The sequence below is a fragment of the Sturnira hondurensis genome, unplaced genomic scaffold, assembly GCF_014824575.4.
Source record: "Sturnira hondurensis isolate 20B ecotype Veracruz unplaced genomic scaffold, ASM1482457v3 Scaffold0021632, whole genome shotgun sequence".
Lineage (NCBI taxonomy): Eukaryota > Metazoa > Chordata > Mammalia > Chiroptera > Phyllostomidae > Sturnira > Sturnira hondurensis.
This window is the reverse complement of record NW_028094263.1, coordinates 4,878,677-4,893,015: the sequence shown is the minus strand read 5'-3', so window position 1 is coordinate 4,893,015 and position 14,339 is coordinate 4,878,677. Positions and strand designations below refer to the sequence as shown.

Here is a 14,339-nt window from a genome sequence, read left to right as displayed (position 1 = left end):
TCTTGTTTTGGGTTCGTACAATGTATCACTAGGTCTCTGCCTTTCCCAGGGCCTCGGCCAAGTCCAGAGGACTCCAAAGGCTCCTCTTTGAAGACAAGCTGCTTTGATGATCTCACTTTAGAATCCAGATTCCCCATTCTGTATCCTCATCGTTCTTCTCTGAGTATTTTCCAGCTGCCTGAGGACAGTGAAGAGTATCCCTGTACACGTGGTCTATATGTAGTGTGGTAGTGGCTGTTTTCTTTTATGGCACAAGTTACGAATTTCCTTATGGTAAATTCTTTAAAGAAAAACGCCAAAAGACATTTTGTTCAAGTGAAATATTTTCCATTAATTCCAGGAAAGCTTGAGTTTTTCAGAAATACAAGAGGAAGGATTTGGGATAGGAAATTAATTAATTTTGGTTTGGCTGAAATGGCTCGTCATTTAAAAAATGGGAGTGTTTCTACTTTCAGAGAATTTAAGCATCAGCAGATGGGCTTAGCGGGTGGCAGAGCTGCGGGGGCAGGGGGCGGGATACAGAGTTGGGCAAGGGGAAACCGGTTATCTTGGGGGGCCAGCTAGAGTTTCCATCATTCTCTGCCTGGTGGGTCTGAAATGCCCTTGGATGTTAAGGACGCGGCACAGTGAGGTAGGGGAAGGCACGAGGGAGGCGGTAAGCAGGTGGAAAAGGCAAGTTAGGAGGCCTTGCTCAGCAGCTGCAAGAAGGAGAGGCCGGCGTAAAGGGCACAGAGGTGGGGCAGGGTGTCTGGGTCCCACGTGTACTGCGGGCCCGATCTCTGCACTTCCAGGCCACTCAGTCCCACTAGGGCCTCTGTGAAGGTCAGCTCCTCTTCCCCGAGGGAGGAGAGCAGGTTAGGTTGCAGGGGGAAAACACCCTCTTTATCCAGTAGAAAGTTTTGTTCCATTATGCTCTCCACCTGGAAGGAAGCAGAATAACACAAAAAGAGAGAATTGGAAACTTCTCTTCCTATCTCCTAACTCATAAAACCCATAAAGATGATGATCCTTCTCTTATTATAACTCCTGTCGTTACGTTACATTACCACTCCATCTGGGCCTTTTAATAACCCTGTACAGTGGGCAGCACATTTATTTTTAGCCCCATTACAGAGGAGTGACTTGAGACTCGGAGACATTAAAATGTTTGCTCACATCAGTTGGCTCAGACTAAGCAAAACAAGACTTTTCTGTCTCTTCTCCCAAGATCAGGCTGAAAAACCCAGAAAATTGCCCAGGAGTTTACCCTTCTACCTCTAACTGCGAAATAGCAAAAAGGAAGAAACTTGGACGGAAATAAAAAGTGTGCATGAGCTCCTGGGATAAGACAGAGGCCCCCTAGGACAGTCCTGTTGTGAGACTAATTTGTATCTTTCCACTGGTTCGAGCTGACTCCCTCCCAAACTCTCCCAGGTGTCTGCTGTTTTTATCCTCACAAGCTTGAGTTGCACAGGTAGGATCTTTTTCTCCATGGATTTTAGCAGCAGCTTCTGTTGGGCTTCACTTAACTCTGAAGAAAAAGCAGAGAAAGAGATGTGTGTTGTTGGTGCAAAGGGAACTACAGACTCCAGGTGGATACACTTCCAGACTTTCAGCATTAATTAATGCATGCTTTTTTTTTCATGGCTGAATGCCTGCTCTGGGCCAGGCACCTTTGTGGGTACCTTAGGTAAAAATGAACTTCCTTCACGCAAGGAACTTGGAGTCTAGTGGAGAGAACAAAGGTGTGTGCAAACACAATACACAGTAGTTGTCTCTTGCACGCCACCAACTGGGGGCCTGGCCCGCCCCCCAGGTATGTAACCTGACTGGGAATTCAACCTGCACCCTTTTGGTTTGCAAGCCAGCGCTCAATCCTCTGAGCCACACCAGCCAGGGTGAAGGCAGACTTCTTAAGAGAACGAACATCTCAGCTTATACCTGAAGGACCAGAAAGTTCTAAATGAGGGAATGTTGCATGAAGAGTGAAGAGAATTTGGCCTCAAGATCAGAAGATGTTACCCTCTGAAATAGCGGTAAAAACGTGATGAGTTTAGCTATATGCAGAAGTTTTAAATAAAAGGCCAGTAAAACCAGGATTATCCCAACCTCTGTTGGCAAGACTAGGCCATCTTCTAAAACTATCCAAGGTGACCAAGTGAACCCTTAGGAATGACATGAGTTTTTTAAAACTGTAGATATAAACTTAACTGTGGTGTAATTTGCCTGGCATTCATTCACTTACTTATTCGTTCATTGGGAATTCATCCAGTGATTCATTCCCATCACAGAAAGAGGGTGTGTACAAAGACCTTGCTCCTTCCTTACCTGTTAGGGCTCCCAGGAAATAGAGGACAGCACCCGTCACCTCCTTTGATAGGAGGACATCTTTGGGGAGTGCCTCCAGCGCCACTTCATGTCCTTTGTCTAGGGCCCCTTCAAGCTGTGGGGAAAGGCTGGTGACTAGTGCAGCCAACAAGAGTGAGGGCCCCGCATGGTGTCTGGCACATGGTTTCCTGGCATGTGGTAACTTCCTCCCATTTCTTTATTTCCTTTCCAAGGTATTAAGTCCTGAAAATATCGGACTCCCGGGTTTCTTGGCTCCTGAGCCTTGCACTCTGGAAAGGAACGTTCCAGCCCCCTTCCAAAGGGGGCCGTCTTGGCCTGTTTTCTCCCTCTGTCCATCTGCCTAGGGGCAGTCTGCCCTGTTGGCCCTTTGCCAGAGGGACAAGGGAGTGGGGTGGCCTGGCAGCCTGGGGAGCCCTTGGCCAGCCTTGGGGAAGGCACCCATTTTCAAGTGCTCTGGCCCCTGACCTTCAGCCACTGTCAGATCCCCCTCCTGCTGCAAGGCCCACACATCCCTGAACCTAAACCCTTCCTCCCCCCCAACCCACCCCCGATCCGTGTCTCTCCCCTGCTCCCACTCCTTCCACTGGGACCTCACCGTGAGCTCCAGGTCTTGCAGCTCCTTTTTCTTCCCTAGAAGTTTGCTGAGGGAGGTGAGCAGGGAGCTTTGTCCCACTCGGCTCAGCTTCCTCACTTCTTGGGTCTCTCGTTCAATCTCGTTTTTCAGTGTCCCGAAGTCCTCGTGCACCTCCCCTATGGGGACAATAAACGTGCCAACCAAGCTGCCCTCTACCTGGCACCTTGCCCACCCCATCCAGTCGGCTCTCTCCCTGCAGGCTCCTCCACGCGGCCCTTCTCAGGTCCCTGCGCTCTGCTCCCAGCCTGAGCCTGGCCTCTCTTTTCTTGACCACAGAGTGCGATTATGAAGTTACCCATCAGCCCTGAACTTGAGGTGTGTGTGTGGCAGGGTGCGGTTAGGGGCGAGGAAGGGGGCCAGGACCCACATTACCATCTAAGCCAGCAATTCAGGCCCCTTACCCCTGATTACGGATCAGCAGACGATTGACTCTTCTTTTTCTAAGACTTTGGCTAAAAGTTGAGAAGGAAGATCTATTTTCCTTTCTCATGAGTTAGTTGACAAAGAACAGTGACTTTGGTGACTGAGTGAAGGCTGGATGGGACAGCTCCAGAGATCTGTGGGTCTATATCCAGGGTTGTGGGTGGATCAGGGATGGCTTGTGCCTTGGCCTGACCCTCTAGGGGCCTGGTATCCCAGGAATATGTCCAGCCTGCTTTGGAGAGATTGGCTTCCTGGCACTGGCGTCAAGCCCAGAACCTGGGACACAGCACCAAGGCACTTGTCTTCCCCTCCTCCCACTCCAATGCTTCACCCACTGCCTTCAAGACAAAACCTTGGGAGAAACTCACACAATTCCTTACCAGCTTCAGCTGCCTGGATGACTGAGGGGAAAAGAAAACAACGGTAAGTATGCAGCCTTCCCAAACAGTGGCCACACCCAGGTGATGAGACTTGAATGGGGGTTAGGATACCCAGCCAGTTTAAGGATACTCTTGCCCCTTCGTGGGAGGCAGGAAGGGTCAGGAGAGAAGCCAGTGCAGCGGGAAAAGAGACACCTGGACTGAGCTGTCCACACGGTGACTCAGCAGCTCCCACCCCAGGTGCTGGGCGGTGGAGCTGCAGGTTAGGGCTTCTAAGGTTCTCGAGGACAGAGGATTTGAGGCACCAGACCACCTGGGCCTCTCGTCCAGAGACTTGCCCTTTCCACAGCTTTCCCCTAAGCTATTGGCATTTCTGCCACATTTCCGGGGTGATTGTTGGCTGCTGAGACCTGCTCTCTGCCGTGTTTCCCGCTGGTCCCACGGAGGAGGGAAGAAAAAGGCTGGAATTGTAAAATTCTGAGTCAAGAAAGTTACAGTGAAATGACAGGAAACACTTACAGATGAACTTCTCCTCTTCCGGCTTCCCTGCAGAGGGAAACAACGCCCGTGTGTTAGCACAAAGCCCACTCCGCCTCCTCATGTGAGGAGCTGTCAAGGGCGCTTCTTGGTCAGTGTCATGGTTACAAAGGCCCATGGAGACCACGTCCGCTCGTTTGCCCTGGCAATTTGGAAACACTCTGTCTCCACTTCTTATTTCTGCGTCTAACTGTGCCTTTCAGTCTTTGTCTTTCTGTTTCTCCGTCTCTCCTGGGAGGCACTTATATGCCTCTACCTGTCTTTCCTAAAGTTGAGGTTAGATATTTTTTAGGGACTTGGCAAACAAAACCAGGGGCTTTCAGTGCGTGCATGTGTGCGCGCGCGCGTGTGTGTGTGTGTGTGTGTATGTGTGGCAGGGGTCTGAATTATGGTTTGTATAAGCAACGAGAGGGCGCAGGACTTCAGCAGATGACGTCAGGGGGAGGGCAAAGGATGTGGGGAGCTAGGGAGCAATCTCACTTACCTCCAGCAGGGAAGGTTTGCATGTTATCATTGTAGACATGTGGGATTTCTGTGAGGAGCAAGAAGGGGGAGAGGAGGACCCTTAAAGAGCTGCCCCACCTTTGTTTCTCAAGTCTCAAGTCCGTGGGCTCTGCTCAGGGCCAGGACCCTGCCCTCGGACACCTTGCTGCATCTTCAGCTCTGCCTCTGCTGCTGGAAGTGATCCTTTCCTCCCTGTAAACGCTTTTCTGTGAGGACAGTATTTTCTCTCTCGCAGGACAGTACTGGTGTCTGAGTCTGTTTCCTCCACTGGCTGTAGGCTTCTGGGGCACAGGGGCTGCACTTGCTCCCCATGTCCCCTCCCCCAGCTAACACAGGGCCTACCACACAGGACGTGCTCAGAACCAGGGGTCCCTTCACTCTCTCTCCAGGGCAGCCCCCGCTGTTCTGTTCCCCACAGCTGGGGCACAACACAACACACTCTGCTAATTCTCTGACATCACCACAAAGGGGGCCGGGGGCCTTAGTACTGGTGTGGGCAGTTGTTGTCTGAAGGGGAGAACATGCTGGTGTCTGCTCACCCCACTCATCTTCGCCCTTGACCATCAGCTGTCTCACTCGAAAGGCCAGGATGCAGCCCTTGGGGATGGTCACAGCCTCCTTGTGGTTTACGGATCCCTAGGATCAGACAGGGAGGGTTCGTGATTCTGCAGAGATCCTAAGCATGAGACATTGGAAGTGAGGGGTGAGGGTGCAAGTGAAGGGCAGGCCTGAGAGCCTTTAAGGAGAGAGAAGTTGGGAAACCCTTCACGGGTGCTCTCATTGTCTTTGCGCCTGGTCCAGGCTCCATGGAGTGAACTTGAGACCTCTTCTGCTCATTTCCACCACTCATTCCTCTAACGATCTACATCTCTCTTCCTGGTTCAGACACTCGAAGGAACTGGGCAGACCTGCTCCATCACCTGCTTGTGCATCCCTGTCCCACCGTAGAGCTTCCATCCAGGCCCTGGGGGCTGCTTCCTCTTTGCCATCTGGCCCATGTCCACCTCCTCCAAGAAGGCTTCTGTGACTAACCCCTACTCCTAGTCCCCACTCCTCCCTGGAATATTTATACCAAACGGACAGAGGTATGTAGAGTGTTACTCATTCACATCACATTTTCCAATCTTGTGTTCTCTGGGCTTTAACCTATGTGTCTCTTCCATGAGACCGAGAACTTTCTGAGAACAAGGGTGCCTCTCCTACTGACTGGGAGCACCATGAGGGAAAACCCACGACTATGACTTTCCCCTTCTCTGATGATCCTCTGTGGCATGTGGCACAGGGGTCTGCCACACTGGGCGCCATTGACTAGAGACAGGATTTGTGTCTGGTCAGTGGGGGACAGGATCTGGAAGATGGGGAGAAGGGGTGGGTCCTTCATAGCATTCCAAGTGGGCAGTGATGACACAAAGTTAACATAGCCTCTGAGGACTGGCTGGATCTGTGCGTGCGTGTGTGCACGTGTGTGTGTGAACCAAACCTGTAGCCCCAAGGGTGCGAAGAATGGAAGGGAGAAGACACCCTCTGCCTTGCCGGCTCGCTCCAGAGTGACCTCCTTCACGGTCTCCACCACCTCCATCACCACGTACAGGTTCTCCCCGCGAGCTCGCATCTCCTTCAGGAACGGGTGCTCCGCTGCCAGCTTCCTGCGGTAGGAGCAACATAAGGGGATCGTCCAGAGCTTCTCCCTGCCCAGGCCCTGGCCTTCCCTTTTCTTCTGTCTTTCCCGGGAGCTAGAGCTGGGGGTGTCAGGGAGGCAGGGAGGACTCTGGGGAAAGGAAGAGGTTGAAACCCAGACCTCCGCTTGCTAGCAGGGCTGCCCCTCTGAGTCTCAGCGGCTTCATCTGTAAAATGGAGGTAATGACACCGACCTCCAGGGCCGGGGGAGAGACTGGGCGGCCGTCTGGCCCAGCACCTGGCCCAGAGCAGGGCCTCGTGGGTGCTTCTTTCCCCTTCCTCTCTCAGCCCTGGGCTGGATTCCCTTCTTTCCCCCCCTCGTTCTCAGCTGTATTCATTTCTTCCAGGGTCCTTTGCCTCCATCTCTTATCCTCTCTCTTGCTGTTAGTACCAGTTTCCCTCCCCACCCACTACTCCCTCAAATTACCGTCCTGTTTCTTCCCTTCACTTCTTAGGCAAATATCTCAAAAATATGCCTATATAACCACCATCTTTCCTTCCCCACCGCCTCCTCCGAAATATTTTATAATTTGGCTTCTATTTGCACTCCCCCGCTGAAATCATAACGCCCTCCCACTCAGCAAACTCAAAGACCTCCCCCAACTCTGCGCAACCGCGGACCCTGCTGTCCAAACCCTGCGTGAGTCGCTGTCTTCTGACATCCGATCACTCTGCGGTTCCCTGCAGTTTTAAGTTCTCTAGGATCCTGTTCTCAGTTCCCTGCCTTCTGAAATCCTCCACCAGCTTCCCCTTGTTCCTAGAGCTCTAATTCTTAGTTGCTGACCACCACATCGGTACTCGCCCCTCGACTTCTCTCCTGAACTCCAGACGCTCATTTCCAAATGTCTTTAAAGTTTTTTTAAAGGCATTTTTAAAGACATTTTTAGAGACCCTCATTTTTAAAGACGATGAGATCTCATTGACATACACTAATGCACTGGTTTTAGGCGTGCAACGTAATGATTTGATATATGTGCACATTGAGAAGTGAACGCCACACTGAGTTTAGTTGACATCCGCCACCACCCAGAGTTACACATATTCTTTTTTCTTGTGATGGGAACTTTTACGATCTAGTCTCTTAGAAGCTTTCACACGCAGAGTAGAGCGTGGTGGACTCCAGTCACTCCCGGTCCCTAGAGAACACGCTCAGCCACTGTCTCGGTGGGGGCCCAACTCAAACCATCCGAAAGAAACTCGCGGTCTTTCTCTCCAAATACACTGGCACCCCAATCTCCCTGTTTTTATGAATGTCATCACTCAGGTCAAATATCCAAGTCATTTGGTTTCTTTTCTTCTTATATATTTAATTCATGTATTTTAATAACAACCATATACATTTAAGGTGCACATGTTTTGGTTAGATATACACGGAGAAATGATTACTCCAGTCAAGCTAATTAACATATCCAGCTCACGGTTCCCATTTCGTGTGCGTGGTGAGAGCGACTGCACTCTCCTCTCAGCAAACTCCCAGTGCACAATGTGGAACCATGAACCCCGGTCCTCACGCTGCACCTTAGACCTCTGGCACGGCCACTCCCTTACCCTGCAGTCGGCTGCCAAGTGCAGTCTGCCCTGCTGCCCCAGAGACCTTGTGTCCACTCCTCCCTCCCTGTTCCCAGCTCAGGCCCTCATTTGCCATCTCTGATGGACAGAGGGACGGTGTCTCGCTTGGTCTGCCTGCTTTACACCCCTGTCCCTTGTCCTCTAACTGACACTCTTCCTTCATCTGGCCGGACTGATTGTGACATACATCAGAGCATCGTCAAGGTCCCTCCGGTTCCTACGGAAGAGTTGCATCACCTTGACCGAGCACCCGGGTTCCCCGTGATCTGGGCCCACCCTACATCTCCCACTCCCCCACTCAGACCTCTTCTGCTCCTGCCAAACCGGCTCTTCATGGTCCCTACCGGTTTTGAGATTTCTCACTCGTGTGCCTTAGTAATGTCTTTCTCCTGGCTCCAGATGCCCAGTTTCTACTTATCTTTCAAGGTCTAGGTCATGGACTGTGTCCTCTGTGATGTCTGTCCTCATTTTCCCAGCCAGAAGTCCCCTGACCTGCCACAGAACTCAGACAAACCCCCTCCGATGGCCTTGGATTCTAGCTACCCTTGTGCGTCTTTTCTCACACTCACAGATCTCAAAGTTCCTGGACCAAGATGTTCCAGTGAGCCCCAGCACCCAGCAGGGTGCTTTACACCCAGTGAAGCTCTATAAATTTTACTGGATGACTTCCCAAGCACCCAGTCCTTCCTTCCTGCCTCCCCTGGCCTCCCCTGCTTCTTTCAACCAACTATTTAACTGCTTAAGTGTCAGTTCCCCAGTCGAACCAAACAGCTGAGGTGTCCAGTGTTGGCATGGCACCTGCCACACCCCAGTGTTGCTGGGGGAGGGCTCCCCAGGGCCGTCTGGTGTGTGTACAGGGCCAGGCTCGAGGCTCCATTTATGGGAGCAGGACACTGCTCGAACCGCAGTGGGGGGCAGCTAAGACCCTTTTTCTCTGTGGTGTATTCCTTCGAGTCTCAGGGTAGGAAGGCCTTGAGCTTTTTATCCAACCCCATTCATGAAACAGAACCAAGGTCCCGAGAGAAGTGACTCTTCCAAGCTCCCACAGCAGGTTCATGTGCGCATGCTCACGCTGGTGCGTGCGTGCGTGCGTGCGTGCGTGTGTGTGTGAGTGTGTGAGTGTGTGTGTGTGCGACAGGTGGGGAGGTGGTACCAGAGGTAGTGGAAGGACGGGGGGAGTGGTTAGGAGACAGCCTGGAGGAACCTACAGGCCAGAAGCCTCATCTTCAAGAGCTCCCCTGTGGTGACTGTTGACTCTGGGCCCCAGGCACCCTTTCCGTGAACCACCCTACCCCAGTCCAGTAGCCCCCCGAGCCCTGCTGACTCCCACCTCTCCTGGTGCAAAGTCTCCAGAGCCTTGGGAGCCACGCTGAGTGTCTGGACCTCCAGGGTGCTGTTCCGAGACAGCCCTGCAGTCCCCGTCACCTTGACCGTCCTTGGCACATCCACCTGTCCCTCCACTCGGGCATCCAGCATATTCTTAAAGGAAAAGTTCCCAGAGTCTGTTGGATCTGCAGGGGGGAGAAGACGAAAGAAACTGGGCTGAGAGGCATCCCTCTATCCTCCCCCACCTCCAGTGAGAACCTGGGGCTAGATGACGCCTAATCCCATGTGTGCAGAGGGGGCTTGGGGGCCTCCTCGTAGGCTGGCGCCTGGGCCCCACCCCTCAGTACCCAATCTCCTGCGCGAGGCTGACCTGAAGGTGAGCTGCCAGGTTCAAGCACGTCCAGGAGGGTGTAGTCAGTGCGCACGTACCGGGCGCCCCAGAAGAGCGTGCTCTTCCTCTTCCTCAGCACCAGGCAGAAGGGGTGGAAGCGCTTGAAGTCTATGAGGCTGTCGAGGGGTGTCAGGTCCCCTCGAGGGTTTAGCTGTCTGGTCAGGGCCCGGGTGACATTTTCAAACATAGTCATTGTCTCTGTGTGGGGAGGGAGACAGGAGAGTGACACGTTGGGAGACCAGGACACGGGAAGGCCCCTGCTTAGAGAGATCACCCTCAGGATGCCTGGGTTCCTGGAATGTCTGAGTTGGAAGGGACCAAAGGATTCTCTATTTTATGATGAGGAAACTGAGACAACTCGCCCCTTGCCTTGCCCTTTCTTGGTCAAGGGCCCTTTCCCCACCCCACGAGCATTTTCTTCGTGGACTGGGAGCCTGGCCGGAGCATCTCATTAGAGATGGGAGTGAAGTCCCTCTCACCCAGCCATGCCTCCCTCATGTTCCATGACAGCCAGGGCCCAGGGACGCTGGGGAGGGGCAGTCACTGCCGGTGCCCTGTGTTTTGGGGCCGGGGTCGCTTCCCTGTACTCTTACTTCCCTTGTGCCCTCCTCCTGGGCCCTGGGTGCGGGTGGGCCCGCTGCCCTCCAGGTCCTGCCCAGGCTCTTCACTGCTCTTTGCCTTTGCTCCCCCTCTGCTTACAAAACCTCCCTTCTGACCTGAAGAATCCCCTTCATCCTTTAAGACTCAGTTTGGTTCGCCTCCTCTGTGATCTCTTCCCTCACCGTTTCAGACAGCTAGTGGCTCCACCCCAGTCCCTAAAACAGGTGTCCTTTTGAAAGGCCTGCAACCTCATGTGGTTACGATCGGTTCATCTGACTCCCTCACCTGCTCTACTGTGACCATCCAGGGGGAAGGACATGGCTCTTAGTCACCTCCACAGCATGGGCACCAGGCACAGTGCCTGGAGCAGACCTGGAGCTTGGCAAATGTGTGCGGAAAGAATGAAGGAAGGAAGGCATGAATGTGGCCCTGGGGGACATAGGCTGAGGTGAGAGGAACCTGGAGAATGTGGGACCTGCAAGAGCCTGAGGTTCATGCTCTTGGGTCTCCGTCTTTGAAGTTCAAGTCCTGGTGCTCTGGCTGGGCAGAGCCAGATCATCCCCGTGGGTGGAAGAGGACACACCAGCCGGTCTGGAACCGCCTCACCCTCCTCCCTATAGGTACTTCAGAGAATCAGGCAAGCAGGAGGCATGCGACAGGTGCTTTGGGCTGTTCTGCCAGCCACATGAGCTCTCCTCATTCCGAGGAGGGCCAGGCCAGGACAAGACAACCTCCTGGGGCCAGCCAGACTCAACTGGGAGGGGCTCAGGCGGCTGTAGTCTCCTCCCCAGAGAGGGGCTCACAGGGCCATCTCTCCCTCATTCCCCAAAGCCAATCAGGTCACCCACACTGCTGGGCTCCGGGGGACTACTAGGCCCCTCTCGACCCACCCGTGTTCCTGTTCATCCCTAGAAACCCCCCTGCTTTCTCCACTGTCATCGAGCTCTTACCAGGGAGTGGTGCTGGGTCCTGTCGTGCAGCTGGGTCTGGGGTGATGACCCGGGGTTCACTTGGCCTGGCGGTTGAGAGAGTGACTGTCCCTCACCAGGACAGGCTGCTGTTTTATGCCTCTCTGGGGGCAAGGACGTAGATAGGCTTCGAGGGACCCGCCTATCCCCGGGGCCCCACCCGTCCGCGCTCCGCTTCCGGGAGAACAGCATCAACCTGTTCCTCGTGTGCCCTGCCCCAGGCCCCCGGGCCCTGGCCTTCTCAGGGGGTGGGAGGCCACCCGGCAGATGCCTGCGTGGGTTGGGGGAACCAAGGCCGAGAGAGAGGTGGCAACTGAAGGCTGGCTTGATGGGCTGACAGGAGAGGAAGGAAGGCACCTTGCAGGGAGAGGCAGTGGAAGCTGTGCGGGTGTGTGATGACGGACAGCGTCTCTGTTCTGTTTTCATCATGGTCATCAGGAAGCATCTAGAATTCATGATGAGGCCTTGGGGGTGTGATAAGGGGATAAGAAATCCCGTGTTTGCAGATTTCAGCATAAAGCAAAGCAGCTCAAAGGTCACCCTCCATCTTTCTGCTGGTCAGCCTACACATTACCGCGCGACTCCATCCGTTTTAGCTACATACACTTATCCAGGGCGCCGCTCGAAGCGCACGTCTGCATGGGCAGAGGCGGTTTGCTGTTGCTTTGTGTTCAGCACTTCTGCCCCCCACGGGGCACTGTGCACACACACACACACACACACACACAGGCAGAGGCACGTGGAGTTCGTGGAAAACCCCAAATTGCGTGTCTGCCCTCGGGATCGCGACGTCTCAGCACAAGTCACTTGGATCCTGCTCTTACTTTGAGGCCCTGCTGGGAGGGGATTTTAGAGGGGACTTTAGGCACATGGTGAGGTCTCCAGATGACCATTCAAGACATTTACAAGCCAGGGTCCTGTAGCGTTGGGCTGGGCGTCCATGTATGTGGCATGTTTGACCTGACTGCAGCTGAGCATGCGTGCTCTCACCTGGAGGCTTTCCTCAATACCACTTGTCAGAAAGGAAGTGCAGCCTTGAACCCTGGCTGGTGTGGCTCAGTGGACTGAGAGCTGGTTGCGGACCGAAGGGCTGGTGGTTCAATTCCCCGTCAGGGCACGTGTCTGGGATGCGGGCCAGGTCCCTTGCACATCATGTTTCTTCCCCTCTCTCCCTCCCTTTCTCCTCTAAAAATAAATAAATAAAATCTTTTTTTGGGGGGGGTAAATTTTTAAAAAATATTTTATTTATTTATCTTTAGAGGGGAAGGGAAGGAGAGAGGAAGAGAAACATCAATGTATGGTTGCTTCTCATGCATCCCCTGCTGGGAACTGGCCTGCAACCCAGGCATGTGCCCTGACTGGGAATCGAACCACGATTGTCTGGTTCACAGGCCCGCGCTCAATCCACTGAGCTATACCAGTCAGGGCATAAATAAATAAAATCTTAAAAAAAAACCAAACCAATGAGATGCAGTCTTGAAAGCCATGAAGAGTAAGTTAGATTTACTTGAGGGGCTGGTGGTAAATGGGGAGACCACACAACACTCAATAAATCTCCCTAAAAACTCCATTATTCCTTCATCCCAAAGCCTCATTCAATATGACAGCTCCTTCCGAATCTCTTTTCTCTATATCTTAAAACAGAACAAGACCTTGCTCCTGCTGGGTCTCTGGTCCCTGCCCCCAACCTTTTCGCTCACCTCCCTCCCCAGCTGCCGTTCTCATGCAGCTCTCTACCAATTTCTCCTTCCTTAACCCTAACCATTACCTTAACCAAACATCCCTCCTCCTTGGACAAGGCAGAGCCCGGAGGCTGGGTGTGTGGGAAGGCTGCCATCCATCGTTTGGTCCCTTTCGCACATGCACCTGCCCACATGCCTGCAGAAATGGGTTGCATGTGGAACAGCCTCTCCACCTCTATGCTCCCCTGGACTTCCGCGTCTTTCCCTCAGTCTCTCTCAATCAGCACGTCAATGTGACACCAGTGCCATCCGGCACATAGTCTGGGCTGTGCGGTCTCCCCTCCCTTAGTCGGCTCTGGAATAGGCGGCCCCACTCCCGACCCCTTCCCCAGCCCACCGTTGCCTCAGTCAGACTTTTGGGAGTTTTTTTCACCTGGTGTCCACTCTCCTCCCGCTGGCTGCAGGCCAACACATCCAGTCCACCTCGTCTTCCAGAGATCCGGAGACGGTGGTTTGAAGAGGCCACACGCAGATCTGCTGTCTCTCAGATGGACCCCGAAGTCCACTGAGCCGGCTTTCTCTCCTTTGACCCAGAAGTCGCGCTCCTTGTATTTCTCTTGCCCTCACTCACTCCGAACTCTACCAGCCCTGTCCTTATCCTCCTTGTCCTGTCCCCACCCCACCTCTGCAACATGGAGCCACCCCTCAAATTGCCGATGGTGTTCCAAGTGGTTCAAAGCAGAGAGAAGAAATATGGGCTTGCGGGGTCGGCCAGGTTGAAGGTCTTGTGCTTTTACAATAGACGTGTCCACGTCAGGCTTGTCCCGGTGCTGCTTCGCCCACCCCCCCAGGTTACACTGTCTTTTTGTTACACACTCGCCACTCGCAGAGTCTTAGGGAAAGTCCGCAGAATCCCTTCAGGGTCCAGAGGCTCCTTCTTCTTAGAGTCCTGGTTTATGTTCTGGACAATCTGGGATGTATTTTAAATTGCGCTGTAAGAGGTTTAAGTTTGACTAATACATGAGAATCCTTTTCGTCCATTAAAAAGTCACTTGCTGGAACAGGAGGCTGGGCGCTGGTGCATGGTGCTGATGCAGGTGGCAAGCTTTGCTCTCTATTTCCCTCTGCTGGTCAAGCTAGGGAGGTAATGGGAGATAATCACCCCTGAGGTGACCTTCAAGCTTGTGATGTGTGTGTGGTTGCTAGGAGACAGGGATCCAGGCAGGGAACTGACCNCTCCCCCCCCCCCCCCCCCCCCCCCCCCCCGCCCCGGGGAGGAAGCCCAGCCACTTGTTTTCTGGGAACCAAATGTCTGTCCCT

At 53.4% G+C, this 14,339-nt stretch overlaps 1 protein-coding gene across 2 annotated transcripts; it reads right to left on the bottom strand.

Annotated features, from left to right (window-relative positions):
• Window positions 1-321: 321 nt before the first annotated feature.
• On the bottom strand, window positions 322-14,248 carry GSDMA (gasdermin A). Of its 2 annotated transcripts, XM_037033505.1 has the most exons (14): window positions 13,453-14,248; window positions 13,106-13,215; window positions 11,320-11,439; window positions 9,749-9,967; window positions 9,383-9,563; window positions 6,287-6,452; window positions 5,346-5,442; window positions 4,787-4,834; window positions 4,285-4,311; window positions 3,766-3,786; window positions 2,924-3,078; window positions 2,308-2,422; window positions 1,437-1,510; window positions 322-920 (listed from the first exon to the last, which is right to left on the bottom strand). In XM_037033505.1, exons 4-14 carry the CDS (start codon window positions 9,960-9,962, stop codon window positions 678-680), a joined length of 1,341 nt encoding a protein of 446 aa, XP_036889400.1. In that variant the 5' UTR covers window positions 9,963-9,967; window positions 11,320-11,439; window positions 13,106-13,215; window positions 13,453-14,248; the 3' UTR covers window positions 322-677. The 2 variants fall into 2 exon arrangements, with proteins under 2 accessions (XP_036889400.1, XP_036889401.1); XM_037033506.1 differs by lacking the exons at window positions 11,320-11,439; window positions 13,106-13,215; window positions 13,453-14,248 and having other exon boundaries at window positions 9,808-9,893.
• Window positions 14,249-14,339: the final 91 nt, after the last annotated feature.

Coding starts and splice junctions, on each gene's coding strand:
- GSDMA (XM_037033505.1), bottom strand. CDS start 9,962: ATGACTATGTTTGAAAATGTCACCCGGGCCCTGACCAGACAGCTAAAC. Junction 6,453..9,382: donor GAGACTTTGCACCAGGAGAG/GTGGGAGTCAGC, acceptor CTCCTACCGCAG/GAAGCTGGCAGCGGAGCACC. Junction 4,835..5,345: donor CAAGGGCGAAGATGAGTGGG/GTGAGCAGACAC, acceptor TGCTCCTCACAG/AAATCCCACATGTCTACAAT.